Raw genomic sequence first — 27760 nt, 5'->3', positions numbered from 1 at the left:
GTGAGTTGATGCTGTAGCACTAGTCTCTGGAGCATCTCATATAGCAATCAATACAAGCCAAGGTACATAATGGACCAGCTCACTCCATCCTGCATTGCGTCCTCAGAGTCTACGCCCTGATTTGAATAGAAAAATGCATGTAAAATTTATTATTTGACTTAATGCCAAGGTATATGCAAGGTTTTTACATGTTAATACATGGTAAGTAATGGTTTAAATGTGATTTTAAATGATTTAAGACTGAGTTTTAAAAACAATCTATCGTCGTTTTCGAAAGTAGTACCGGCTGCTGTAGTAGAATGCATTTTCCATTAACATGTTTCAGAAAAGTCCCGATTTCGTTGTTATGATTGGTTAGTGTCAGACGCTTACTATCATACGATTGGCGAATTACTTCTGAGCGCAATCTGTTGGCCAATCTGATCTGAGGAGGCGGGAACTGCCAGACAACGGGTAGGAAAACACGGTGGTTTTTCAATAGTGAAATTGTTTATAGTGTGTTTGTTGGAAGAGGAACCAGGCAGTACAGAAAAAGACAACCTCCAAACTAAACACGGAACTGTCAGAAATAACCAAGTGACCAAACCCACAGGACTTGGATATGAGCACTTTTATTAGGTGTAGTGAGGTAGGAATGTCTCTATATTTACTACTAAACTTTTATTCCTAACTACTGTACCGTTGTGGTGACTTGACAGCTACGCGAAGTGAAAACTACGTTAACAAATAACTTTCAGAGGTCAGTAAGTTAACTATGAGCCAACTAACTTTATGGGTGGTTTCATACATAACATGTTTATGTACGCTAGTTACTGGTTTATACCATAAAGAAATTGACCAAAGTCCGCATACCTTACTGTCAATGGGCTAAGCCTAGTTTATGCTACATTCGTGTGTTATCCAAATTGGTGTAAAAACAAGTTACACACTCATAGAGCAAAAACTAACTCTTGGAAAATGCTTTTAATATCTGGATTTCTAACTTGTCTTTATAATACAACAGATGCCAATTGTAGAAAGAAAACAACTTTATTTAAAAAAAGTTGCATTGGTTGGTGTTTGTAGTGTCTGTAATGTTTACATTATAACATTAAAACAGTATCAGAATAGTCGATTCCAACTAGCAATGTTGTGCATAATGCATATGCTTGTCACTGCTATCCTAAGTATTTAAAAAGCTGTGATCGTTTGAGATTAACACAACTGATCAATGATTATTAATGTAATTAAATCATAGTCATATTATACTTTAATCACCATGGTTGAGCCCTCAATGGCTCTGTTGCAAGGGAGTCCAGCATGTTTTCATTAAAAAATAATAAATAATAGTGAATTGCTGTTGTCCTGCATTTGACTAAAGCTTGTAGCTCAATTTCTGATTCAGATTACTTTCGCTCACTCACTCACTTTCTTAACTGCTTATCCAATTAGGGTGGGTGGGGGGGTGCTGGAGGTGCTGGAGCCTATCCCAGCCTTTTCAATGGGCGCAAGGCACCCAGTAACACCCTGGACACGGGTGCCAGTCCATCGCAGGGCAGACACACATACACACACCTATAGGGCAATTCAGTGTCTCCAATTAACCTGACTGCATGTTTTTGGACTGTGGGAGGAAACCGGAGCTCCCGGAGGCACCCCACGCAGACACGGGGAGAACATGCAAACTCCACACAGAAAGGACCCGGACCGCCCCGCCTGGGGATCGAACCCAGGACCTTCTTGCTGTGAGGCGACAGCGCTACCCACCGAGCCACCGTGCCACCGTACCTTTATTCAGATTATGAAAAAACTAAAACAAACCAACACAATTCTAACCTAGGGGGTAGTAAAGGTGTTCTCAGTGTAATATTAACAAGTCTGCTTGTACAGCTGAAAGACAGGTAGCACTTGTCTACTTTAAATCAGATTATTGAATATTTGTGCTGGATCAGTACTACATACAGACCCAATAATATGCTACATCTATAACTTGGAATATAAATCTGTTTATTAGCTCTCACAGATTGGACAGACCAAACAAAAGACAAGCTTCTGTGTTTTCCCCATTTTGTTGCTTGATACTGCAGAGGTTGAAAATTAATTCAGTTTGAACTTTCTTTTTCTGAGCAAAGTGCGGAAGACATGACTATAACATGGCCGGAACGTAAACAAGCCAACCCAGATGCTGTTTTTCGGACTTATATACATTTGTTTTGAGTAGAATGTTTGACAGTTCTGTTTCATTATGTTCTACATATAATTTCATTGTATTTCCAGTGTTATGAACAATCAAATGTTGACCAGTGCGCCTTCAATATTGTTTTAGTCTATTAAACCATGAAATATGTGTACCTATTTTTTGTTGTTTAACAATGCGATATATATATATATATAATGAAGTAAAAATAAATAAATAAAACATTCAAATTTGCAATACATAATCTATATTAAGTAATAGAATGTATAAATTTGAACTGTTGATCATGATTATTTGTTCTGTAATTATTGACTCTCTGTTTGTGATAACATACCTATATATAAAAAGGAAAAATATACTAGTGCCATTAAATCATTAGTGCATATAATTCCACTTTTAATCGATTACAAAAGTGTATCAAAAATTAAAGGTCAGTTAAAATGTCCTAATAGTGGCAGGCCTGTTAAAACACTCGATTGAATTGCTTTCTAAATAGAAATCTGATCATCTGAGGAGCATGTGAAGGCAGCATCGTCTCTTTGCTTTCACTTAGGTCTCGTGATTCTCAGTCATGCCTCGGCGCTAAAACTTAGCTGCAGCAATAATAGTGTTATCTTTCTGTCACCACCAGCATTTAATTTCATTTATTTATTCAGCTCACAAATGATTCTTTTATATATAACAAAACCGAATAAGTTAAAGCGTTTGCTTGCAGAGGTTAGTTACGCATATTCTGTGGCGACACAGTCGGAATGTGCGGGTTTGGTGCCACACACCCTGATGTTTTTGTTATGAATGTGTCCTCTAATGCAATGTTGTAAATACATGACATGCATCAGATTGTTCACCAGTTTTATTTCACATCTTGTTTTTATTTATTCAATTTGATTTATTATCATTAGTATGGTTGTTATTGTTTATTTCAAAATCAAAAAGACCAGAAAAACAACAACGAAGACCATATATTCACATCAGACTGGGTCCTTTAGCCACCCCTGCATACTTTTATGATAAAATACCCTTTCCACTGTTAAATACAAAGTTAGTTAAAAAAAAAACATTAGCAAAGCTGAGAGACATGTTCTATCAGCTAACATTATTCATGCATTTTTATTTTTTACTATTGCTCCATCCTGCTCAGGGTCGTGGTGGTGCTGTGCTGTGTATTGTGCATTATACTGCTGCAAAGTCAAGAAATACACCGATCAGCCATAACATTATGACCTTGTTTCTACACTCACTGTCCATTTGATCAGCTCCACTTACCATATAGGAGCACTTTGTAGTTCTACAATTACTGACTGTAGTCCATCTGTTTCTCTGTATGCTTTGTTAGCCATCTTTCATGCTGTTCGTCAATGGTCACAGTAGGTATTATTTAGGTGGTGGATGATTCTCAGCACTGCAGTGACACTGACATGGTGGTGGTGTGTTAGTGTGTGTTGTGCTTTTATGAGTGGATAAGACACAGCAGTGCTGCTGGAGTTTTTAAACACCTCACTGTCACTGCTGGACTGAGATTAGTCCACCAACCAAAAATATGTCCAGCCAACAGCACCCTGTGGGCAGCGTCCTGTGACCACTGATGAAGGTCTAGAAGATGACCAACTCAAACAGCAGCAATAGATGAGCGATCGTATCTGACTTTACATCTACAAAGTGGACCAACCAGGCAGGAGTGTCTAATAGAGTGGACAGTGAGTGGACACGGTATTTTAAAACTCCAGCAGCACTGCTGTGTCTGATCCACTCATACCAGCACAACACACACTAACACACCACCACCATGTCAGTGTCACCGCAGTGCTGAGAATGATCAACCACACAAATAATACCTACTCTGTGGTGGTCCTGACCATTGACGAACAGGGTGAAAGCAGGCTAAAAACTTATGTAGAGAAATAGGTGGACTACAGTCAGTAATTGTAGAACTTCAAAGTGCTCCAATATGGTAAGTGGAGCTGATAAAATGGACAGTGAATGTAGACAGTCAACAATGCTTTAGTAAAACAAATAAACTTGGAGTTACACGAGCAAACTTGTGCAGATTGTTATAAGAGGTGAAGAAAATAAGGGTTTCTTTTAACCATAATATTAACATATTAATATTAAATGCAGTAATGATGATCAACTGTACAGAATGCTAAAGGGATTTGTTCTATGATGTTTAAAATCTAATCTGTATGTATGCATAATTTGTATGATTTTGTGTGTTAATTATTTAGATTTGAGGCATGCTGCAAAACAACAGCCTTTAAATTTAATAAGCTGTGGTTGCAATCATTTTAAGTCGGCTGTCATTTTGTTTTGCTCTAACTTTTCTATTTTACTGAAATAAATATGTAATTTAGTGCAAAAATGCAGATAATTCCAAAGGTTTACAAACTTTGCTCTGTAGCATTACATATAAAAACTATTTTAAAGGCATGGTTTTGGCATTACTTATTGTCTTTGTGGTAAACCTTATCCTGTTGAAAATTACTTTGTATTGAGAGAAGACAAACATGTGACACCATACACTGCATGTTACTGATTGTAAATATGTCAAGTGTTGTTGATCTCAGGGAAAAGTGACCGTCACATAAGCTGGTTCCAACTTAAAAATTGTTGCTTTTACTTCATTTAAGTGTAGAAAAAGGCGATTTGTGGTCATGCTTATTTAATTATAATGCTTTCTGTCTTTCTAGTGCTGATTTTCAGAGCTCATCAGAATGATCCCGGTGGTGCCTGAACAGTTCACTCATGTCTTGGCTGAGTTTGACAGTTTAGACCCTTTGCTCTCAGCCCTGCGTCTGGACTCAGGCAGACTCAAGGTAACACAGTCACCTTACTTACATACTCCAAAAGTTGAATGAATGCATTTCTTACACACTTAGTTTCAGTACAGGGTAGGTGAGGTATAGCTAATACATGTGCATTTGTGTATTTAAATTAAATTGTCATCTGAGCTAATTGCAAATCATGACATTTGCAATTAAAATATTCAACCCCCAGACAAAATGAACAGAAGAAATTCTTAACCATGAAGAACAATAAGTGTCGACTGGAATACACCAGAAGGAATTTGAATAGGTCTGCAGAATTCTATAAAGTGACAAATCAAAACTAGATCTGTTTGATCATATGGATCAACGGTTTACATAACACAGGGAAGGTGAGGTTTATGACCAGAAGAATACTATCCCCATGGTCCAGCATGGAGGTAGGTCAGTGAGGATGTGGAGACATTTTCTGTGGCAGGTACAGGCAATCTTTACTGTGTGAATACATCATGGATTTACAGAAATACCAAGGCATTTTGAGGAGGAATGTTATGCCTTCTGTGGTCAAATTGAACCTTGGTGATAATTGGACTTTCCAGCAAGACAAAGATTCCAATTACTTTTAAGTTAACCAAAGCTTGGTTAGGGAATCAGTCCTGAAATATCCTGCAGTGGCAATTTAAATCAAATAGAAATAAATCAGGTGAGGGACAAATAGTTTTTTCATGCACTGTAAGCATTAAACTTTTTTAAAAGGATGATATTACTTTTTAGTCTTTCTCTTTTTTAACTTGTCTTTGTACATGGAGCATGTAGATACAATGTGTCATCCTTTTTCATTTGTGTGCGTGTATCTGTATAGTGCACTTGCCTTGAAGTGTCAAGAAAGTGGCTGGCTCTTGGTACTTCAGCAGGAGGGCTTCACCTCATCCAGAGAGACGGATGGAAACAGAGACTTATCCTCACCCACAAGGTCTCGATTTGTTATCTCGACATTCCAAAATGTTTTACATGTAGACTAGTATTATTTAACAACATTTGTTTCTTTCTTTAGGAAGGCTCCCTTACACAAATAGCATGCTGCCCTCATGATGACGACTTCATTGCTGTAGCAACAAGGTACGTCATCTTGCCCGGTTATTTAGTACGAACATGACGAGCAGAATAAATGTGTTGCTGGCTATTGGATGTTTTTCCTGCTTTGCAAGTATCAGTTTTTAGAAGAAGAGCTTTCCAAGAATTCCTCTTAGAAATCGTGTCAAAAATAGAAGTAAAATATAATTAACATTACTCATAGCAAGGACTTGACAGCATTTTGCCTTACATTGTCTTATTTATACTGTTGGCATGGATTATATGTTTAAGTACATAAGTCATACTTAATAGGTATTGCAAAAACATTGCAAAGGTAAACACTTCAGTATTTATGTTGAAGTTAAAATGTAATCTAAATGGAAACTAATAGTATTTTATTATATCCTAACACATGATGAGGTAACAGACTAGTGATCAGAAGGTTGCTGATTCAAGCCCCACCACTACCAAGTTGCCACTGTTGGGCTCCCGCTAAATTTAGTAAATATAATTGTATTTATACCTGAGAAGAACCAAGTAATTGGAATAGGCTATTATGCTTGGAAGAGTTTGAGGTAAACGAGGAAGAGGATGGCCAGCAACAAAATGGATGGATACAATTAGAGAAATGATAAATGTGCCATTAAGAAGCCTGAACACTCACATAGTAGACAAACTAACATTCATATGCTCACTAGGAATCAGGGCACAGCTGTAAAAGTCTGTCACAGTACTCGTATGTACATATATTTTCACAAATATACAGGCTATTTATGCATATTCACAATCATGATAAAGTAAAACACAAACAAGGGGAATGTTTTTTCATGAACAGTACTTCATGGTGTATATACACATGGTGTATATACTGTAATGCATAGATAAGAAAACCCTAAAAGTAACAACTAGGCTTGTAACTGACATAAAAAATAGGGTGCATCTTTTCTTTAACTTGGGTCCGGGCGGAACAGGTGGCTAAGTGGGTAGCACTGTCGCCTCACAGCAAGAAGGTCCTGGGTTCGATCCCCAGGTGGGGCGGTCCGGGTCCTTTCTGTGTGGAGTTTGCATGTTCTCCCCATGTCCGCGTGGGTTTCCTCCGGGTGCTCCGGTTTCCTCCCACAGTCCAAAGACATGCAAGTGAGGTGAATTTGAGATACTAAATTGTCCAAGACTGTGTTCGATATAACCTTGTGAAGTGATGAATCTTGTGTAATGAGTAACTACCGTTCCTGTCATGAATGTAACCAAAGTGTAAAACATGACGTTAAAATCCTAATAAACAAATAAACATAAACATAACTTGGCTCCACAACTCTCATTGACATTACAGGTGATGTTCTCTCTGACTAGAGAGCAGGGGAAGTGCCACCTGGATTGACATATCCACATCCATGTCATGCTCCCTCATCAATGTCACCACAAACTTGCTTATTTGACAGTCATTTAGACCACTTTCAGGTCTAAAAGAAATGCTCAATAGGATTGAGGAATGGAGGGTGTGGTGCCAGGTGAAGCACAACAAATCTTGGGTGTTTAGTGAACCAACTTTGTACCTGAGTTGCCAGTGGAAACTTGTGTTGTCTTTGATGACAACAGACCTGCGCTGGTCCGTCCCCCTGGTGAAAGGGAATGTGAGTAGGTTGTGGCATGAGTATGTTGTGCAGTATGTTGTGAATATGTTGTGCAGTGTGTTGAGGAAGGTGTCCGGGTTCTCTCTCTGTCTGCGTGGGTCTCCTCCGGGAGCTTTGGTTTCCTCCCTCAGTCCGAAGACATGCAAAGGTGAATTGAAGATACAAACTTGTCCACGACTGTTTTTGACATTAAACTTGTGACATTGACTGTGCACTAAAACAGTAGCTGCTTAATTAATAGGAGACAGCCCATGGATTTTAATGAATGTGACATTGTCAGTTATGATATTCAGTTGTAATTGCAACTAAACAAATGCTAATGTCTGCTCTGACCATGTTTACGGTGGTCTCTTCCTTACAATTAAATTGTAAATAAACGGTGTCTTTGTGTCTGTACCTCAGTGAAGGACTTGTAGTGGTGTGGGAGCTGCAGCTGGAGCGTCGTGGACGGCCTGAGCGGGCATGTGTTTCATGGGAGCACCGTGGCCAGGCCATAACAGCTTTGTGCTGGGACACAGTAGCCACACGGGTCTTTATTGGAGACGCTGCAGGAAAAGTGTCCTTCATACGTGCCGGATCTTCCAAACTTGGCAAGGTAGAGTGGCATTAAACTGTCAGTATGTAACTGCATGGGTCAAAGGCAATGGTAGGAAACTAGGGGCTTAACCTTTTACTCACATTCCAGACACTAAAGATGTTGTATGTTTGGACACATTTGCATAGGGTTCGGGGTTTGTGATCTTTCCAGTTCAAACCATAACAACAGTGGACTCTCGCGTGGTACAGTTGGGATACTTAGAGGGCCGGCTGCTGGTCTCTTCTCTCACCCGCTGCTACCTCTGTGACACTGAAAGGTGCGGATGTTTGTCAATGTGTTTACTGTGATTGAAACACCTGTGATTGAAAACTTTACTTCTAATTATTTTGTCTCAGGGAGAAGTTTTGGCGTGTAGGCAATAAGGAGCGGGACGGAGAGTATGGAGCTTGTTTTTTACCCCAGCAGCAAGCTGGGTCAAAAGGTCCAGGCACAGCCACAGGAAGTGGCCACCTGCTTTACTGTGCTCGTCCAGGCTCACGCATCTGGGAGGCCAACTTTAATGGAGAGGTTCTTAGCACCCATCAGTTTAAACAGCTGCTTGCATTTCCTGCCTTACCTCTCATCTCTTACAAGTATGTATCTTTGAGCGCCTCTTTAATACTTCTGTTTAATTTCATTGCCTTTATTAATATAAATCTATATCTTTGTCTTCATTTAGGAGTGAGCCACAGTACAACCTAGCTCAGAAGAGCCCTCAGTCCCTCGCCTTTCCTCGACTGCTTCACCTCAGGTAAACTATGCATGCTTGGTGGCACACCAGTAGAACATGCTAGCACTCCACTGCTGAGATCCGAGTTCATCCAGTTGGCTGTTTACACAGACATGATTGGCTGTTCTGTTCACACAATTGTGCAAAATGTCTTGGTATGCTGAAGCATTAAAAGTTCCCTTTACTGGAAACAAAGGGGCTAGGCCAGCTCCTGAAAAACAACCCCACAGCCTTATCCCTTCTCCACCAAACATTACAGTTGGCACCAAACATTTTCCTGGCATTCACCAAACCCAGACTCGTCCATCAATTTACCAGATAGATGAGCATTATTCATTACTGCCAGATTCCAGGAGCGGCTTGCTTTTCACAGCTTCATTCAACACTTGGCATTGTGCCTGGTGATGTAAAGATTGCATGCAGCTGGTCAGCCAAGAAAATCCATGCCATAAAGCTCCTGGTGTACAGTTTTTATGCTGACTTTAATGCCAGAGGAGTTTTGCAGTTGTTGAATCATCAGAGGCAATTTTTATCCACTATGCACCTCAGCACTCAGCGGCTTTGCTCTGTAACTTTACATGGTCTGCCATTCCGTGGATTAGTTGCTGTGGTTCCTAAACCTCCACTTTTCAATAATAACTTTTCACAGTTAATCATGGGATATCTAGGAGGGAAGAAATGTTATAAACTGACTGGTTGCAACGGTGGCATTCTATTATAGTACCACACTGGAATTTAGTGAGGTCTTTTTAGAATTATCCATTTTTTTCTGCATGTCTAGGTGCTTGATTTTTTTTTTACCCTTGTGGCAATGGGACTAAATAAAACACGTGAATTTAATTAATGTGTCTCGCACACTGTCCATACAGTGTATTACTAAAAACATTGTTTGTATTTACTGTAAATTCCTGTTCATCTATGTGTTTTAGTGATCAAAACCTCTTAACATGGACAGACTCTGCCATCTATATCTTTACACCTCAGAATGGGCAGGTGTTGCTGTGGACCAGGATCAAAGGTAAGGAACATGCTGGCAAAAAAAGGAGGTACAAAATAAGTAGCTGTTGCTTCTAGGTTTCTTTTTTTTACCTTTTGTAAATGCTGCATACATTTAAATATGTAGACATGAGCTGTGAAAGGTAATTATTTTTTTCTGATTAGTTCTGCATCATTTTATTACACTTCACATTACAACTGATGTCAAAAGAACTAAAGAAGGATACAACACGTTATGTTAAACATTGTGTTTCTTTTTGCCAATCAGCCAATCACATCATCCTGGACAGGGCACCAGTCCATTGCAGGGTATCAAACACTCACATATTTATTCACTCACCAACTTATAGGGCAGTTTAGTATAGCCCGTTTACCTTCTGCATATTTTGGGGAGGTGTGAATATTTCGCTGAATCTGCTTACCATTTGAACTTAATTAGTTGTTTGGTTAAGTAACAATGGGGGCAATTACTTCACAAAAATGCTAAAGGTGTTGGAAAGCTTTGCTACTCAAATAATGCTTTACAAAATATTTCCTTTGTGAGCATTTAGGAGGTTTGTAAGCTTTAACCAGTCAAACTGAAAAATAAAGCATCCTTAGTTAAACCTAGTAAGTTAGCAGGAATTCTTAATAGTTTCAGTTGTGATTTCAGTTGTTCACATTTAGACTGCCCTTGAAAAATACTAAATGTTGACGTTGATAATTATTTCTCTAGTAAAATCTGCTTTTTTATTATTTCACTATCGTCACTATAGACATTGTTGACTTGGCGGTGTTCCGCAACGAGCTGTTTTGTCTTCATGGTGATGGACATCTGTTTCACCTGTCGTTGTTGCCTGCTGACCGCTGTGTGGAGAGACTTATAAAGAGAGAGAGCTGGACACTGGCTACTACTGTCACTTGCATGTTTCAGCATGCAATAATAACATCCAGGGTACAAACACACATTTTTACATATACTTACACACACACACACACACACACACACACACACACACACCTAAAGGTGCACTGGTTACTTGCAAATATTATAAAGCATAATGAAACAGAAGGGCATTCGGGTCACACAGCAGCAAATGTCCAGAACTCACTATTAGATGCTGATCAAGATGCTACCAGTACCTCAGAGTTACTTTAGACAACATTATTTATTATAATCAGGTCAGGCTTACTTTATATAAGGACATAATGCAAAATATCATAATCACATTTGTTGAAACATATTCTTTTACATATAGCTACAAGTGCAGTTTAATACAACGTTCTTTACATCACAGCTGAACTGCACGTTTTAGCATGATACCAGTGTTTGGTAACACATGCGTTTGCATGTTAAGTGAGTGTTGAATTACACATTTTAGCCGAGTGCCTGTTCTTTTTTCAACATTGCTATTGTGTGTGGGATCTCCAGCTTTACTCCTAATTTAAATATTAAGCATCAGCTGTTGAAAAATCAGTGTAAACAATGTTTATAGCTGATAACGGTAATCGACAAATGTAAGATTCCAGTGTTGCGGGGGAAATTTTGGACCTGATGCTGTTGTTCACCTTGTGCCCATTAGAACCAAATATGTATTTGTGATGCCTGTGGTCTGTTGGTCTGGACTCTCTTGCATCTTTCATATTGTTTCTTTTTTTCTCTTTTCCTCAAAGTTCTATTTCTTTTTTCCCTTCACAGGCAAGAAAGTCTGTGTCTGTTGATCGCCTAGAGCACCTCAAAGCCCAGCTTAATTCCACCTCTCAGCAGGAGCTTATTGGCCAGCTGGACGAAATTATCAGCAAGCTGGAGCCACTAGACTCAGCCTGTAGCAGTCGCAGAAGTAGCATCTCTTCTCATGTAAGTCTTAGTCTAAAAACTGCAAGGCCAAAGCAAACTGTCTGCACAACTGTGTTACGTTTAAATACATGCACATGTATGTACATACATGCCTACTTACTTATATACATACATACTAACCTGTATACATACACACAAACATCCATACATACATATACATACACACCTGCACCCTGCCATTTGCATCACCGGTTGTTGGTTCCAGACCAGAAAGGTCATGGGGCTTGAACAGCACCAATTTTTCTGGTCGAGAACCTGTGATTTTGCAATGTATAAGCAACAAACTGGGATTTTGGCACCATCACCTATTAGTGTCCTCAATTCCCAAACCAATAAAAAAGTCTCATGGCAAAGGTAATGGAACACAAAGGTAAACATGCCTCTGTCCCAGCTTTTTTGGACTGTTGCAGGCATCAAATGAGTGTTTTGAATGTGTTTATATTTACAAAATATGATAAAGTAAATTAGTAAAAACAGTGAAATATTTTCTTTCTACTTTTATCAGTTAAATAAAGATTCATGAAAATGAACAAATCACAGATTCTTCTTTTTATTGTTTTAGAAAACATTTCTGGAAATGGGGTTTGTACATAGACACACACACATACATACACACATACATACCTTCCAATTCCTTCTATTTTAGATTTATTTCCACCTTATAATCTGTACAATTCATCTGAAAAACAAACTGAAATCTTTAACCCTTAAACTTATACTTTGTTGAAGCATCTTTTGATTTAATGACCGTGATCTTTGCCCACTCTTCAATGCAAAAACATTCCAAATTTGTCAGGTTGGAGTAAGAAAAAACAGCCCCAAGGTATAATGCTGCCACCACCAAGCTTCACTGTGTGTATGGTGTTCTGTTAGCGATGTGGAGTGTTGTTTTTGGAATTATGGCTAAAAAGTTCAACCTTCATTTTCTCAACTGCTTTTGACAGCCTTGGTGTACTTTTAGCAAAATGTAGCCGGACTTAAATGTTTTTCTTGCCCACCCTTCCAACCCAGACAAATGAAGATTACAGAATTATACTGTATATTCACCTTGATTCAGTAACTTTTAAATATCACCCGCTAACCAGGCAAATAAGCTTTAGATGTGCCCCAGATTATGCTGCCTAAAATAGTGCTTCCTGAAGATAAGCAATTCAATGAACTTCAAAATAAAACTTTACAGAGGTAGCTGAAAAAGAAGTTTTAATTCTGAATAAAGGATTTACTCTTTTTTTGCACTTATTAAAGCACATTCCTTTGTTTATCTGTCCTTGTTTTTTATTTTATTTTGGGACTGAATGCCTAAGGTCACACTACTTAGTCTATAGAGTGGGGCATATGTGCAGTGGATTAAATAAAAGGCTGTTTGGAATTGCACATAACTGCAAGTAAAAACTCTATTCCAACATTTAAATGTCAAAATGGTTGATTAAATTGGGTACACAATTAAAAGAAAAAAAACAGTGGGCATTTTTTAGGATAATACACGTTTGCATAATTTTTATCATAAATACTAGATTTACTTACTAAATATCAAAACAAAGACAATAACTTATCGTTGTTTTATGTATATGTCAAAAGTTTGATTTTAATTAGCCATGGTGTATGATCCTACCAGTTACTTGTAAAATAGTCAAATAAATATAGAGAATAAGGCCACAATTTATTTTTAGGTTTTGTGGCAAAACATATAATAGTGTACTGGCCATCTTAAACGTTATTCAAACCAAGCATACGGTGTTGCGTTATTACTGCATGTCACATCACAGCTATATTTGAAATATTTTCGGTCAGTAAGCAAGTATTTTGGCATTAAATAGTACATTTTAAACTAGTTTTGTCCCACCCTAATACTCTTTCTTTACACCTGCCCAACATTCTTTCTACACTAACTCTTGTTAGAGGTAAGGGGTGGCTCCATCAGACTACTGTACCACAAACTGACAGGAAAAAGGAACTATTTAAACATGAAAGGGGGTTTTACTTCAGTGTTTTATTTCACTTCTTCTATTTAATCTTTTATAAAATATGGTGAATGTAATAGTCCTAATTAATGATGCCTAACTTTTACTACACATGCAAATATAAAATTTCAAGTGTTGTGAAAACTGAAACAAAAAGCGTAAAATGTAGTTTTTTGTATTTTAAAAATGACAGACTGTAACTCTGCTTGTGTCTTTAAGGTACCAGTATTAAACTCTTGCATACAGTTAAATGGCTTTTGTCATTTTCTTCAGCTGCGCTTTCCTGTTGGATTATTTTTGAGAATTAAAATGTCAAATTTTACATAAATGTTTGCCAACCTTCCTCCCAAGCTTTTAATCTGTGGTCAAAATCAGGCTGGACACATGAGAATCTAAGTTCGGGCCACACTTTCCCTTACATGTAAGAAAGTAGTGTCCACATAAGGAAGTAGTGTTCAGAAAGCATTCTTAATAAGCTGGCAGCATTGTTCACATATTTTCTTCTAACTAGATGCATGTGTTTCATTAGGGGAGCTTCAATGTCCTGGATTGTGGAATCTACCGTGTCATCAGCCGTAGAGGCAGCCAGTCAGATGAGGACACCAGCTCCCTTGTTAGCCAGTCAATGCTGGAGGAAAGGATGAAGGAGTTTAACTTTGCTCAGGAGGAGGAACAGGGGGAGCATGGTAAGAGGGAAACAGACAGAGAGCAAACACTGGCTAATCTAATATAAAGGGGTCGCCCTATCTAGGTATTTTGAGAAGCTTTTAATGCACAATGGGACTAATAGGAACTGATAAAGTCCTGCACTTGTAATGTAGATCAAGAGTATTTGACATACATGAGCAACTGAATCAGCAAGGAAGATTGTGCTGTAGGTTTGTACTTTGTATGATATTACAACATGTGAGTGCAAGGTGAGAATATGTGAAATAAAATAAAGTAAAGCGTAAAAGGTGGGTTTGTTGTGTCTTTTAGCAGTCTGATTTTTTCCCCCTGACACCTTCCTGATGCCTGTTATGAACTTAATATTTAACCTTTTTCAACCTAAAAGAGCAACTTCTCAGAAGTGCTGCACTGAAACCAAATTACCAACAATGTTGTTAGCACAAAAGCAGTGTCAATTTAGCATAACCACTCAGGCAAACTAATTGGCACTGGCAGTGTTTGACTTCGATCCTGGGGTCCTACTGGCTGCACAGTTCCATAGTCTCCAGCAACCTAAACCAGCTTATCTTGGAGCTGACTCAAGAAAAGGGTATTTACACCAGTAGGTCTACAGGAGTGGTATTTAGAAGCCAGATGGTATAGGATTATTTGAGGAAACATTGAATAACTGTTCTGGAAAGCGATTGCTAATTTTAATGTTAACAAAGCTTTCTTTTTGCAGCTAGACTTTTAATATTACAACTGAAGCAATAAAAACAATGTCTCTGGCAGTTTGTGTTAATTAATTAGAAAGAATAGAAAATAAATTGCCAAATATGTTCACAGCCTAGCTGTAAAATGTTATTATTGTCATTTGAAAAACAGGTAACCCTAAATATAACCCTAAATCTAATTAAAACCCCAGATGCATCCATTTAAGATTAATGTCTTTGTGTACTTCTTGATTTTTATCATCTCATATTTTTCTACTCAACAGTTGGTTTCTCATTGCCTCGTTGACCTCATTTTTTCCCTTTGTCTTCTGTTTTGATTTCTCCACCACATTTCATCTATCTGCATCTCCACTGCTGTTTTCACCTACTTTTTCTCCTTACTATTTTCTTCCACTGCTCCCCTCTTTCCATCCTAATCCTCAGACACTCAGTCATGTGCACATGTAGAGGAGGACAAATCAGATCTTCTGCAGTTTCACCTACCACTGTCATTCCGCCCCAAACCACCACGTGTCGCCCTGCAGGCTGTAAAAGACAGGTAACACATCAGAAGCTCAGGGAGCTTAATCATTGCCATAGTGTGTTCTGCATGGGAATGATGGCAGTGTGCATACACTCATTAGCTGTGCACTAGCACGCAGATGCCAAGCATAAAAACATAGACGCTGGAATGTCAAAAAGTCCTTGTTTGGGGGAAAAGTAAGGAAAATAACAGCTGTACCTGCACACAAAGACTAAAGTTAATTTGTTTATTACAAAATTCTAGTATAATACACTGTGGTAAATGAGGAAAGATTCACTTTTATTATTCAGCAAAAAGGGGAATTGAAACCTGACAGAATAAGGAAAAGAAAACCATGTCACTGGTCAAAGTGCACCTGGCCAAAAGCAGATTTTCTGTTTTGACTTCCTCTTTCTATATGGCTGCTAGATTTAGAGAGAGTCTTCCCTTACCGTACTTTCATTCCACATAGCAGCTGAAATTGATATGTTTCGTTTGTTATAGTCCTGTGGGTTTTGCTGTTATATTTTAATAATTTGCTGTAATTCGTTTAACTCTAAGGTCTGTAGTATTGAATTATTTGTATATTTAGTTTACATCTATTCTTGACATTTCTAATTATAATACACATAGCTTTATATGTGAAAACAAATGCCTGTGTGTGTGTGTTTTTTCTCAGTGTTTCAAGCTTTGTAAAGAAGACAACAGAGAAAATTAACAATCTGCAAATGAACACTGACCTTTGGCCTCGACTTGACCAAAAGGAAGGTGTACAGGGAGACGTTACAAGCTCAGCAATCCTATCTTCAGATGAAGTGGACAATGAGTATGTTTCCTTTAAGTGTTTTAAAATTGCTCCAGGATAGCCGGTCAGTTTCATCTTCCACTTTTTTATCTCTTCGAATTTAAGGGAGACTGAGCATGTTGAGAAGGATCTACAGGAACTGAGGGCAGCAACAGAGAAAGCCATGTGAGTACTGATTGATTAATCTTATTTCAGTCAGAGGCAGCTCAACACTGTTGTTTGAGAAATGCTCATTTTGAATAGAATTTTTGAAGACCTTCGTTTACCCTTTTCACACATGAACATACTGACCAAGAATTGACTGGGTAAACGTGACATGTAGGCTCACTCCAGAGTCAACATAGCAAATCAAAATAGCTTTTGTCTGGGTTCAGTCTGGGTCCAGTATGCACAAAAGTCTGTACATTACCAGATAAGACCTCTGATGTGGCTAGTGTTGTAAAGCATTTGAACAGTAAAGACTGGAAATATTATTGCTGATGGATATCTGTTCCAAATTGCCCTTTACTTTGTGAGATAATGTTTAAAAGCTCAAAAAGTTCAAAAAGCATTTCTCAATGAAAGATGGCAAATATAGGCTTTTTCACCATGTATCATACATATTATTGTAAAAATAATCAGGAAATCTGGGTAAATCTTAGTCTATTTTAGGCAAGCTTAGAAATCAACTGTTGAGTATGTGCGACCATCAGACAGCATTGCATGAGAAACTGTCCTGCTATAGTTTCAACACAATAACCGAATCCCAGATTCATGTGTTTATAAAATTTTACCAAATGTTCCAACCAACTTTATGAGAAATGGGGTTCATATTTTGTATTTATAATGGTTGTGGTTTGAATAAGTGGGTTTATTTAGCATTATCACAGTTGCCCGGTGAATAACTAATTACTCAATTTCTATATACTGTGTATATATATATATATATATATATATATATATATATATATATATGTATATATATATATATATATATATATATATATACACCGATCAGCCATAATATTAAAACCACCTCCTTGTTTTTACACTTACTGTCCATTTTATCAGCTCCACTTACCATATAGAAGCACTTTGAAGTTCTACAATTACTGACTGTAGTCCATCTGTTTCTCTACATACTTTTTTTTAGCCTGCTTTCACCCTGTTCTTCAATGGTCAGGACCCCCACAGGACCACCACAGAGTAGGTATTATTTAGGTATTGTTAGTGTGTGTTGTGCTGGTATGAGTGGATCAGATACAGCAGCGCTGCTGGAGTTTTTAAACATCTCACTCTCACTGCTGGACTGAGAATAGTCCACCAATCAAAAATATATCCAGCCAACAGCACCCTGTGGGCAGTGTCCTGTGACCACTGATGAAGGTCTAGAAGATGACCAACTCAAACAGCAGCAATAGATGAGCGATCGTCTCTGACTTTACATCTACAAGGTGGACCAACCAGGTAGGAGTGTCTAATAGAGTGGACAGTGAGTGGACACAGTATTTAAAAACTCCAGCAACGCCGCTGTGTCTGATCCACTCATACCAGCACAACACACACTAACACACCACCACCATGTCAGTGTCACTGCAGTGCTGAGAATCATCCACCACCCAAATAATACCTACTCTGTAGTGGTCCTGTGGGGTCCTGACAATTGAAGTACAGGGTGAAAGCAGGTTAAAAAAGTATGTAGAGAAATAGATGGACTACAGTCAGTAATTGTAGAACTACAAAGTGCTTTTATATGGTAAGTGAAAATAAACAGTGAGTGTAGAAACAAGGAGGTGGTCATAATGTTATGGCTGATCGGTGTATATATATTTTGTGATTAAATTCATTATATATAATGTGTGTGTTTATAGATAGATAGATAGATAGATAGATAGATAGATAGATAGATAGATAGATAGATAGATAGATAGATAGATAGATAGATAGATAGATAGATAGACATTAGTAAAGAATACTGTGTGAATAAAAAAAAATGACAAAATGTAAACAGGTAGTTTGTGAACTTTTAGGGTTTACTGGATGTTCTTAAATCAGTAGCCACTTGTACATCCAGAACATCTGACAGAAATCCAACTGCACTGATTTTTTTTCTGTGTTTGCCCCGGTTAGCTTACAGATCCAGGATCCTTTAGTTCTCTTAGACCCAGGAAGTCTAAGCAAGGTGCTTTTAGAGTGGGTTCCTGTCTTGGAGAGGGTCTTGTGTCCAGAGGAGCATGCCAGGGGAGAGAGGGAGAGTGAAGTTGACAGACATGACAAGAAGAGCTTGGAAATACAAGATGAAGTCACAAGCACCCAGTCCTCTTCCACACCCCATCAGTCGGATAATGTTGTAAATTATCAGCAAGAATCAGATCCTACCTTAGCCCTGGTGGTGGGAGAGAGCCCTAAAGACAATAAGCTCAGCTTCACCCCTCTTGTAACAGTGCCTTCACCAGCCATTGTAGCTCCGGTGGAACAGCCTTTGCCCTCAGACCTCCAGGAGGACTTGTGTCAGCTTGCCTGTCTTTACTTGGACATTGGATGCCCAGGTGGAGCAGGTGATAGAGAGGTGGAGAAGGTGTGTGTGTTTTTGCTCAAGTTCTTCTACCTGCTGGACAAGGACAGAGTGAGGAGGATGTGCATGTTGAGGTACAGAGAGCAGCCAGACGTTCTGAAAGCCTATATCGCTTGCATGCTAGGTGAGTGTTTTTTGGTAACACCTGAATTGTTTATATACACTATTGCTACTACAATATGGTTAATAAAACTAACATGTGTGTATAGGTGTACAGTTTTAGTCATCCAAAATAATCAGATTTTATTAAATGCAAAATTGTATGTTTGGTTATTGATAACAAAAACTAATTATTGTTTTAATTCTCAAAAACTCCCTTGTACGAGGGTTCTTCAAAAAGTTTCTGCACTTTTTAAATTTTCTACATAGTCACCTTCCTATGCATTTCTCCCAGCATCGTAACTTTTTAATGCCGTCAGCAAAAAAATGTTTTTGGTTGAGCACGTAGCCACTGATGCACCACTGCTTTCAAATCATCATCACATAAAAAAATCTTGTTCTCCTTAAAGCTTCTTTAAATGGTCCAAAAGGTGGAAATCAGATGGTGCTAAATCTGGACTATAAGCTCTCTCTCAGTCTCTCAGACACGACCAATTACTTTAATTACTCCTCCCACCCTCACTGTTTCCAACCAAAATATAAAAGTGCGGAAAAAGTGTGGAGATCCCTCGTATCTTCTTGGCACATTATGACTTTAAAAATTTTCATTACATTGGTTAAACACTTGTAGTCTGGTTAAGGTACTGGACTAGTAATCAAAAGGTTGCTGGTTCAAGCCCCACCACTGCAAGTTTGCCACTGTTGGGCCCTTGAGCAAGACCCTTAACCCTCAATTGCTTAGACTGTATACTGTCACAGTACTGTAAGTCACTTTGGATAAAAGCGTCTGCTAAATGCTGAAAATGTAAAACAACTTGTGAAGGGAATCTAGAAAGTGCTCAGTCCATGCATGGAGAATAAACGATAAGGTTTTACACCAAGCTAACAATGATTGTATGGTTGTATACCATGTTCTACAGCTGGCTCTAGGTATGTATGTCGCATCATCAAGTAAGTATTCCCTGGCTCTACTGGACCTTCTGATACAAACTAACCACTTGAAACCACCTAGCTACACCTTAGCAACCATGACATTTAAGCAATCAATCCCTTAACATATATTTCATTCTTAGTTTTAATTCTGTAGTTTTATGGAAAACACTTAGCTGTCTAATAAAAAAAAACACTTAGGCTCGTTCTAGCTATGGGTGATGTAATTTTTGATCCACAAAAGTGGCTCTTAGTAAAGATGTATTGTTTATACTGTGATATAGGTCATTACAGCTGGACCTTAGAAAGCTGTTAGAAATTGTTACAGAAACTGTTAGACTTTGTGTTTAAAAGTACAACAGATCTGTCATTAGAAACCACTAAAAGAGTATACACTTACAGAAGATGGACACCTAATGTATGAATTATTATGTATGAGTTATTCTTTTACTGCACATGTGTGTGATGTCTCAAATGCAGTAAACAAGCTGATTTGTTTATGTGAAACATGCAAATGAGTATAATCAGTATTTTCAAAATACCTATTAAACAAGTCAATATAATGTAAGCATCGTCAAAAGGCTGTTTATGAGTGTGTAAGGTCCCCAACCCATATTATAGAAAAACCAAAGCATGTTCTTTCCTTTGTGGTGTGTGTTTGCAGAATTTACCAAGGCCAGTAAGGTGGTGGAAGTCATTCAGAAAGGAGATTTGCTAAAATCTTTGCGCAGTCTGAGAGAGCTGCAGTCCTGGAATGCGCCAATGTTGCTTGCACACCTATACAGGTATGTAATGTAATCACAGCAGCGGTATACATCTCTAACTTTACCAGCCCAATGGACTATTTAAAACAGTACTTAATCTATTTTGATTTACTTTGTTATCTCTGTTCTTTCTGCTGTAGACTATATGAGAAGCATGGAGAGATGGCAGTTCGTGCATATCCACAGTTTTATCCTACAGTTCTCCCATCTGACATCATGGCCATGGTTCAGCCCAATCACTTTTTGCCATATCTAGACAATCTGGTTCAGTCCCAAGCTGAAGAACAAAGGTATTTAAGTTATATAATAATTATGTAGTTACATATTATGTAAATTATGTATGCATTAATTCATACATTCAGAGTATCTGGATTTTAAGTTGTAAAGTCTCTTGCTGAAATACAATTAATCCTGTGTCACATGTCCTAATAGGTTTTTTTTCTAAATTTTCTTAATATAAAATAGACACTTTTTTCTTTATAGACTCTTATTCTTGGGGTCACTCCTTCAGCCTGAGACTCTACGCCAAGATTGGTTGGAGCTGGCTCTTAGCCATGATGCACCACGGAAGGATGATACAATTACAGAAGAAGGACACCCAAAGTATGATTTAGTTATTTCACTTCCAATGTGTGTGATGTCTAAAATGGCAGTTGCAATAACTGTTCTTGTAGAACATGCATTAGTATATTTAATATTTTTACATATTAAACAAGGTAATATGATGTAAACAACAGAATTTCACTAGTGGTCTTAGAGCTTTGGCCTCTACCATATGTTAAGGAATTTTACATTTGTAAGTATTAACATTTAAATGATGCTTAGTGATTTATAGCACATGCTAGATGTAGTATTTTGTGTGATTCTACGACAGTAAACTACAATGCAGCACTTTACCCTTACCTTGTTATGTCAGATGGCACTCTCACTTCTTCCGCTGGGGCTATGGGCGTTTGCTGTTTTTACTGATCCGCCTGCCTGCTGACCTACACAGCAAACAGAAGATACTGGAGTCATGCAGAAATAATGGGTAAGTGTGGTAATACTCCTGCTGTTAGTAAAAGTGAGATAGTAAATTAAGATCCAAGTTCATGAAGCAATATTTTAATCCTGCATAATACTGCAGTTTTTTTAGGGTTTTAATTGGTCATGTGACAAGGCAATGTGTGCTTCAAGTTATTTGTTTAAGTTGTTTTCTAAACAAAAGACATGTTTGTTGTGGTGGTTTAAATTTGCTAATAAGAACACAATCAAGTTTGTTCAACTACAACTACATTGGATTCCTTAAACACTGCTGTACAGGATCCACATTAGTTCTTGTCTCAGCAGATTATGTTTTTTCTTAGCTACTGGACTGGCTACCTGCACCTGTGCAAGGAGCTGCAACTCCGTGAAGAGGCTTTCACAGCCATCTGCAAACTGGATGATATGAGTCTACTGGAGGAACCCAATGGTAAAGAGCTTCAATATCTTTAAATCTTAAACTATTTTTTTCTGTTTTAGTATGCATCTTTTATAGCAAAGTAAGTTATGTTAACGTTACACAAAGCATGTATGTTGAGGCTGAGGAATCTGCTTGAGAATACAGACTCCTGAGCTCTCCCTCCAGTACTCCGCAAACTTAGAGAAAACCCACTAAACCCAGCATATAATGCCACTTTTTTCCCTTAATACGCTCTGCTGTACAACGCCAGACCAAACAATATACAACCCTTCAGCCAAAAAATTTAACATTGTCTTAATTTACTTAAAATGAAGCCAAACACCATAATCCAACCATACAGCAATGGCATCACCATTGCCAAACTCCAAAAAATTATTATAAAACGGATAGTTCCGGTCCTAAAATCTGATTGGCTGAGCCGCGTTCGAAGCCGTTGTAAAATCCCCGATAAACGCACACCTAGGACCACCTCACATCATTCCATATTAATACGCCACTGAATAGAAAAAGTTAATGTTATTTTCGCCCTCATGTTGCCTAGCAACACTGTTAATCGAACTATTTTGCGTTGCGGAAGAATGCTTTATTGTAAGTTTATACACAATAAATACATTTATGAATTAAACATTGTTGTATTTATTATATTTCATGTTGACCGCCGTTTTATAAAAGCAATAAGCCACTCGAGACCGTGCATTACTGTTATGATTTTAGCACGGGGAAAGAAGTTTTAGGCACTCCGCTTCGCGTCGTGCCAAAAACGTCATCCCCGTGCTAAAATCACAGTAATGCACGGCCTCTCGTGGCTTATTGCTTTAACACACACCTAAATGAATACCTAAACTAATTCCTCAATGACATGAGTGGATAATTTCCTGTCCACATTCTACTCTTCATAGATGGCTCTAAAACCGATGACAGCAATAGTAGCTGACCAGCACACAGAAAAGGCAATCCTCATATTAAGAGTTTAGGTTTACAAAGACCACTGATAAGTACAGACTCTCAGTCCTGCCTGAATAAAATATTGGGAAAACTGAGAGAACTCCAAAAATTGTGGCAGTGTCAGAAATGAGAAAGCAGAGCAGTTAGCAAAGAAAACATCTGAATTAAAACCACTAATCACAGCCTATATTAAAAATATGTGGCAGAATGAATGGGAAAAGCAGATTAAGAACAAGCTCCACAGCATCCACCCCAACAACCAGGCTTGACCGAAGTCACTGCCTGCAAAGCGGCCCAGCTTGACAGTATGTAAAATACCTCTAACAATTGAACGTACTAAAAAAGTAGCAACATGGCACATAGTAGATTATTCAACCAAAGCAGATGCTCTTATCAAGTTTAAAAAACACAAAAGTGATAGTACATATGCAGAAGCATCATCTTAGTTGCTTGAGTAAATCAACATGAATTAACAAGTCTGATCTGATTGTGTTTGACATTGAGCCTGAACAGATGGATCATGTGTAACCTGGCTACCTCTCCTGTCATGAATGTAACCAAAGTGTAGAACATGACATTAAAATTCTAATAAACAAACAAAAATTGACTGCCAATGACATCAGGCTTTAAATACAAGGTACAGTTTATAATGGTTTAAACCCTAATTGATTACGTTGCATTATATTTTGCTGATTGCATTTGGTTCAGCCAAGCCTGCATTCACACCAGTGTGACAGGTGACCATTTATTCATGTGGAGCCACAAATAAGGAAACAGACGCAGTTGCGAACGATTCTGTGGAGCTAATTTAGTTCCAAAACTTACCAAATTAACAGAACGTATCCTGTAAGTATACAACCCCTGGCAAAAATTATGGAATCACCACTCTTGGAAGATGTTCTTTCAATTGTTTAATTTTGTAGAAAAAAAATAAATCACAGACATGCCACAAAACTATCATTTCTCAAACTGTCAACCCTCTGGCATTAAGAAACAATAAAAAAAGAAACAAATATAATAGTTGTGGTCAGTCACAATTGCTTTTTTTTTAGATCAAGTAGAGGAAAAAAATATGGAATCACTCAAATCTGAGGAAAAAATTATGGAATCATTAGAAAACACTGCACCATTATTACTTTGTTGCACCACCTCTGGCTTTTATAATGGTTTAAACTCTCTGAGGCATGGAGTTAACTAATGACAAACAGAATTCTTTATCAATCTGCCTTCAACTGTCTCTTATTGCTGTTGCCAGATCAGCTTTGCAGGTTGGAACCTTGTCATTGACCATTTTCTTCAATTTCCACCAGAGATTTTCAAATGGATTGAGATCCGGACTATTTGCAGGCCATGCCATTGACATTATATGTTTTCTTGAAGGAAAGTTTTCACGTCCTTTGCCCTATGGCAAGATGCATTATCATCTTGAAAAATGAAGTCATCATCACCAAACATCCTTTCAACTGATGGAATAAGAAAAGCGTCCAAAATTTCAATGTGGACTTTGGCATTTATTGAAGACCATCTCCCCTGTGCCTTTACCCGACATGCAGGCCCATATCATCAACAACTGTGGAAATTAACATGTTTTCTTTAGGCAGTTATCTTCATAAATTTCATTGGACAGACACCAAACAAAAGTTCCAGCATCATCACCTTGCCCAATGCAGATTCGCGATTCATCACTGAAGATCACTTTTATCCAGTCACCCACAGTCCACGATTGCTTTTCTTTAGCCTACTTTAACCTTGTTCTTTTCTTTTTAGGTGTTAATGATGGCTTTTGTTTGGCTTTTCTGTATGTAAATCCCATTTCTTTTAGGTGATTTCTTACAGTTCAGTCACAGACATTGACTCCACTTTCCGGCCACTTGTTTCTCATTTGTTTTGTTGTGCATTTTCTGTTTTCAAGACATATTGCTTTAAGTTTTCTATCTTGATGCTTTGATGTCTTACTTGGTCTACCAGTATGCTTCCCTTTTACAACCTTCCCATTTTGTTTGTACTTGGTCCAGATTTTAAACACAGCTTACTGGGAACAACCAACATCTTTTGCGACATTCCACAATGATTTATCTTCTTGAAGGAGTTTTATAATCCTCTCATTTGTTTCAACTGACATATCTTGTGTTGGAACCATGATTCATGACAATCTGCTTTGTGCAACAGCTCTCCGAGGTGTGAGCACTCTTTTTAAACTGAAGAATAATTAGCAAATCTAATCTGCTGCAGATGTTTTGTTTTTAAACTGCAAATTACAGAGTGATTCCATAATTTTTTCCTCAGATGAGTGATTCCATATTTTTTTCCTCTACTTGATCTAAAAAAAAAGCAATTGTGACTGACCACAACTATTATATTTGTTTCTTTTTTTTATTGTTTCTTAATGCCAGAAGGTTGACATTTTGAAAAATGATAGTTTTGTGGCATGTCTGTGATTTATTTTTTTTCTACAAAATTAAACAATTGACAGAACATCTTCCAAGAGTGGTGATTCCATAATTTTTGCCAGGGGTTGTACATAGTTGCAAATGCATGTCACTTTCAAATAAAACAACTATGACGTGTTTTATAAATACAATAAAGCAATTAAATTAAGCATTGTTCCCTTGTCATGATTCTTTTCAACACATGCCGTTTTTGCGCAAACATCGCCGCTGAACACTAGGTGGCGCTGTGTGTCCACTATACAAGATAACTACGAGTCAAGTGGAGACAGCGCCTTTGTATTGATAATAAGTGGCCACCAGGTGTCCAGCAAACATATAGAAACGCAGACTCACCTGCTGAAAAGGCACTGCCTCCTCTTTAGGAGACAAATAAATAAGCTGATAATTGCTGATAAGATGCTGTGTCTGGGCTTCCCTAGGTATAGTTCCACAGACAATGGAGGACTGGATGTTTCTGATCCAGCTTTGTAGACAACAAAGAAAGATCAGAAGTTCTTTAACTTCTGACGATGCCACCTGTCCCACCACAAGTAATGGCACTGACAACGATAGCTGCACAGCAAACACCAACAGTGAAGACGACCATGCCAGACCAAGTGACCTGGTGAACGGTTCAGGAGATTGGAGCAGCCATATCAGTGTGGAAAAGTTAGCCTTGTGCCTGGCACGGGCCATAGGGCCGGATAAAACCATAGCAGCACTGCAGGAGTGTGGGCTGCACTCAGAACATAGTGCCCATTTCACACTGGTGTGTGAGCTGCTAAGAGTGGCAGAGAAAAGGCAAAGGTGAGGATAAACCTAATGAATTATACAGGAAATGCTCTTTTGCTTTAGCACTATAATGAAAGATATGTTTCATCTGGTGTGTCGTGGGTTATTTACAATCAACAGTTTGCATAAATACAGTACAAATTGTAACTAAATAAGGTTGTGTTTGATAGCTATTCTCCAATGGCTAGCATACACATTCAGTATACATGGAATTTATTTATGTAGTATTTTAGAGTAACCCTAGTTATATGAGTGTACACCAAATATTAGAAACACTGTGTTACAGGTTTTACTTGTCTGGTATTTGTCACTGTTTTACTTAGTGCTTGTATTTCTCTGTTTTATTCTCTTGTCAGAGCTCTGATCCAGACTATGCTGGAGCGATGTGATCGGTTCCTCTGGTCTCAGCAAGCATAATAAAAATTCCTCTTCTCTGATCGCCTCACCATGTGCTCTACACTCTACCCTTTAATGTCACAGGGCATAGGTAGAGTATTTACAATCTTTGCGTGTTGATCTGGATCCAGATGTGTGGTGTATACCAGTATAAATGAAGTATTTCTCATGGCCTGGTAAATCCAATAAATGGTAATTGACAACCACAAGACACAGTAAATATACAATTTAACATATTAAGTAATTATTATAATTATTGTAATCAATATTATAATTAATAATTAGAATTATTAAACCTGTAAAACAAAATTGATAAGTTTCCACAAGTCTGTTATCCAGTGTTCAGGTTGAGCGTTTGAGGCTAAATGGCCGATCAGTTCACTATTTGGTTGCCCTCTGCTGGACGAAAATACCTACATTGTATGGCCAGAAGTATGTGGACATCCCCTCTAATTACTGAGTTCAGGTGTTTTTGTCACACTTCTAGCTTATAGTTGTATAATAATTATTGACAGAATATGTATTTATGCTTTGTGGTTACAGTTTGACTGTGCCCCTGTGCACAAAGCAAGGTCAATAAAGACATGGTTTAATGAGCTTGGTGTGAAGAAACTTCAGTGGTTTGCATAATACCCTGACCTCAACACTACGGAACACCCTAGGAAGAAATCTGAACATTGTGGGCCAAAACGTTTTGTCCAGCATCTGTACTGACCACACAGATGCTCTTACCTAATGGGCAATAGTACATACAGACACACTTGAAAATGTTGTGGAAAGCCTTTCCAGAACAGAGTAGGCTGTGGACATCCACAATGTGGGGGCCAACACTGTACTTATGCCCATGGTTTTGGAATAGAATGTCCAACTAGCTCAACGTTATGTGTCCACATACTTTTAGTCATATAGTATGTAATGTTTTTAGTTCTGCAGGTGCAAGTTTCTCTTTGGACTTCAAGTTCGCTCTGTACCAA

The 27760-nt window shown here is 38.1% G+C and overlaps 1 protein-coding gene across 2 annotated transcripts; it reads left to right on the top strand.

Annotated features, from left to right (window-relative positions):
- The first annotated feature begins 515 nt into the window (after nucleotides 1-515).
- Nucleotides 516-26946, top strand: hps5 (HPS5 biogenesis of lysosomal organelles complex 2 subunit 2). Of its 2 annotated transcripts, XM_063003298.1 has the most exons (23): nucleotides 516-628; nucleotides 4864-4989; nucleotides 5801-5911; nucleotides 5993-6057; nucleotides 8046-8238; nucleotides 8367-8497; nucleotides 8577-8813; nucleotides 8900-8971; nucleotides 9880-9968; nucleotides 10702-10880; nucleotides 11625-11783; nucleotides 14274-14430; nucleotides 15550-15664; nucleotides 16308-16454; nucleotides 16539-16598; nucleotides 18543-19111; nucleotides 20681-20801; nucleotides 20921-21070; nucleotides 21264-21383; nucleotides 21697-21810; nucleotides 22127-22233; nucleotides 26039-26405; nucleotides 26747-26946. In XM_063003298.1, the coding sequence occupies exons 2-23, from the start codon at nucleotides 4888-4890 to the stop codon at nucleotides 26805-26807; spliced, it is 3426 nt and encodes a 1141-aa protein (XP_062859368.1). In that variant the 5' UTR covers nucleotides 516-628; nucleotides 4864-4887; the 3' UTR covers nucleotides 26808-26946. The 2 variants fall into 2 exon arrangements, with proteins under 2 accessions (XP_062859368.1, XP_062859376.1); XM_063003306.1 differs by lacking the exons at nucleotides 26039-26405; nucleotides 26747-26946 and adding an exon at nucleotides 24480-24632.
- Nucleotides 26947-27760: the final 814 nt, after the last annotated feature.

Source organism: Trichomycterus rosablanca, chromosome 1, assembly GCF_030014385.1.
Source record: "Trichomycterus rosablanca isolate fTriRos1 chromosome 1, fTriRos1.hap1, whole genome shotgun sequence".
NCBI lineage: Eukaryota > Metazoa > Chordata > Actinopteri > Siluriformes > Trichomycteridae > Trichomycterus > Trichomycterus rosablanca.
This window is presented reverse-complemented; position numbering and strand designations above follow the sequence as displayed.

What these genes read in the sequence shown, in the direction of transcription:
- hps5 (XM_063003298.1), top strand. Translation starts at nt 4,888, where the DNA reads ATGATCCCGGTGGTGCCTGAACAGTTCACTCATGTCTTGGCTGAGTTT. An exon ending in CTGCAGGCTGTAAAAGACAG is followed by an intron (nt 15,665 to 16,307) that starts GTAACACATCAG and finishes GTTTTTTCTCAG; the next exon opens with TGTTTCAAGCTTTGTAAAGA. An exon ending in GAGTCATGCAGAAATAATGG is followed by an intron (nt 21,811 to 22,126) that starts GTAAGTGTGGTA and finishes GTTTTTTCTTAG; the next exon opens with CTACTGGACTGGCTACCTGC.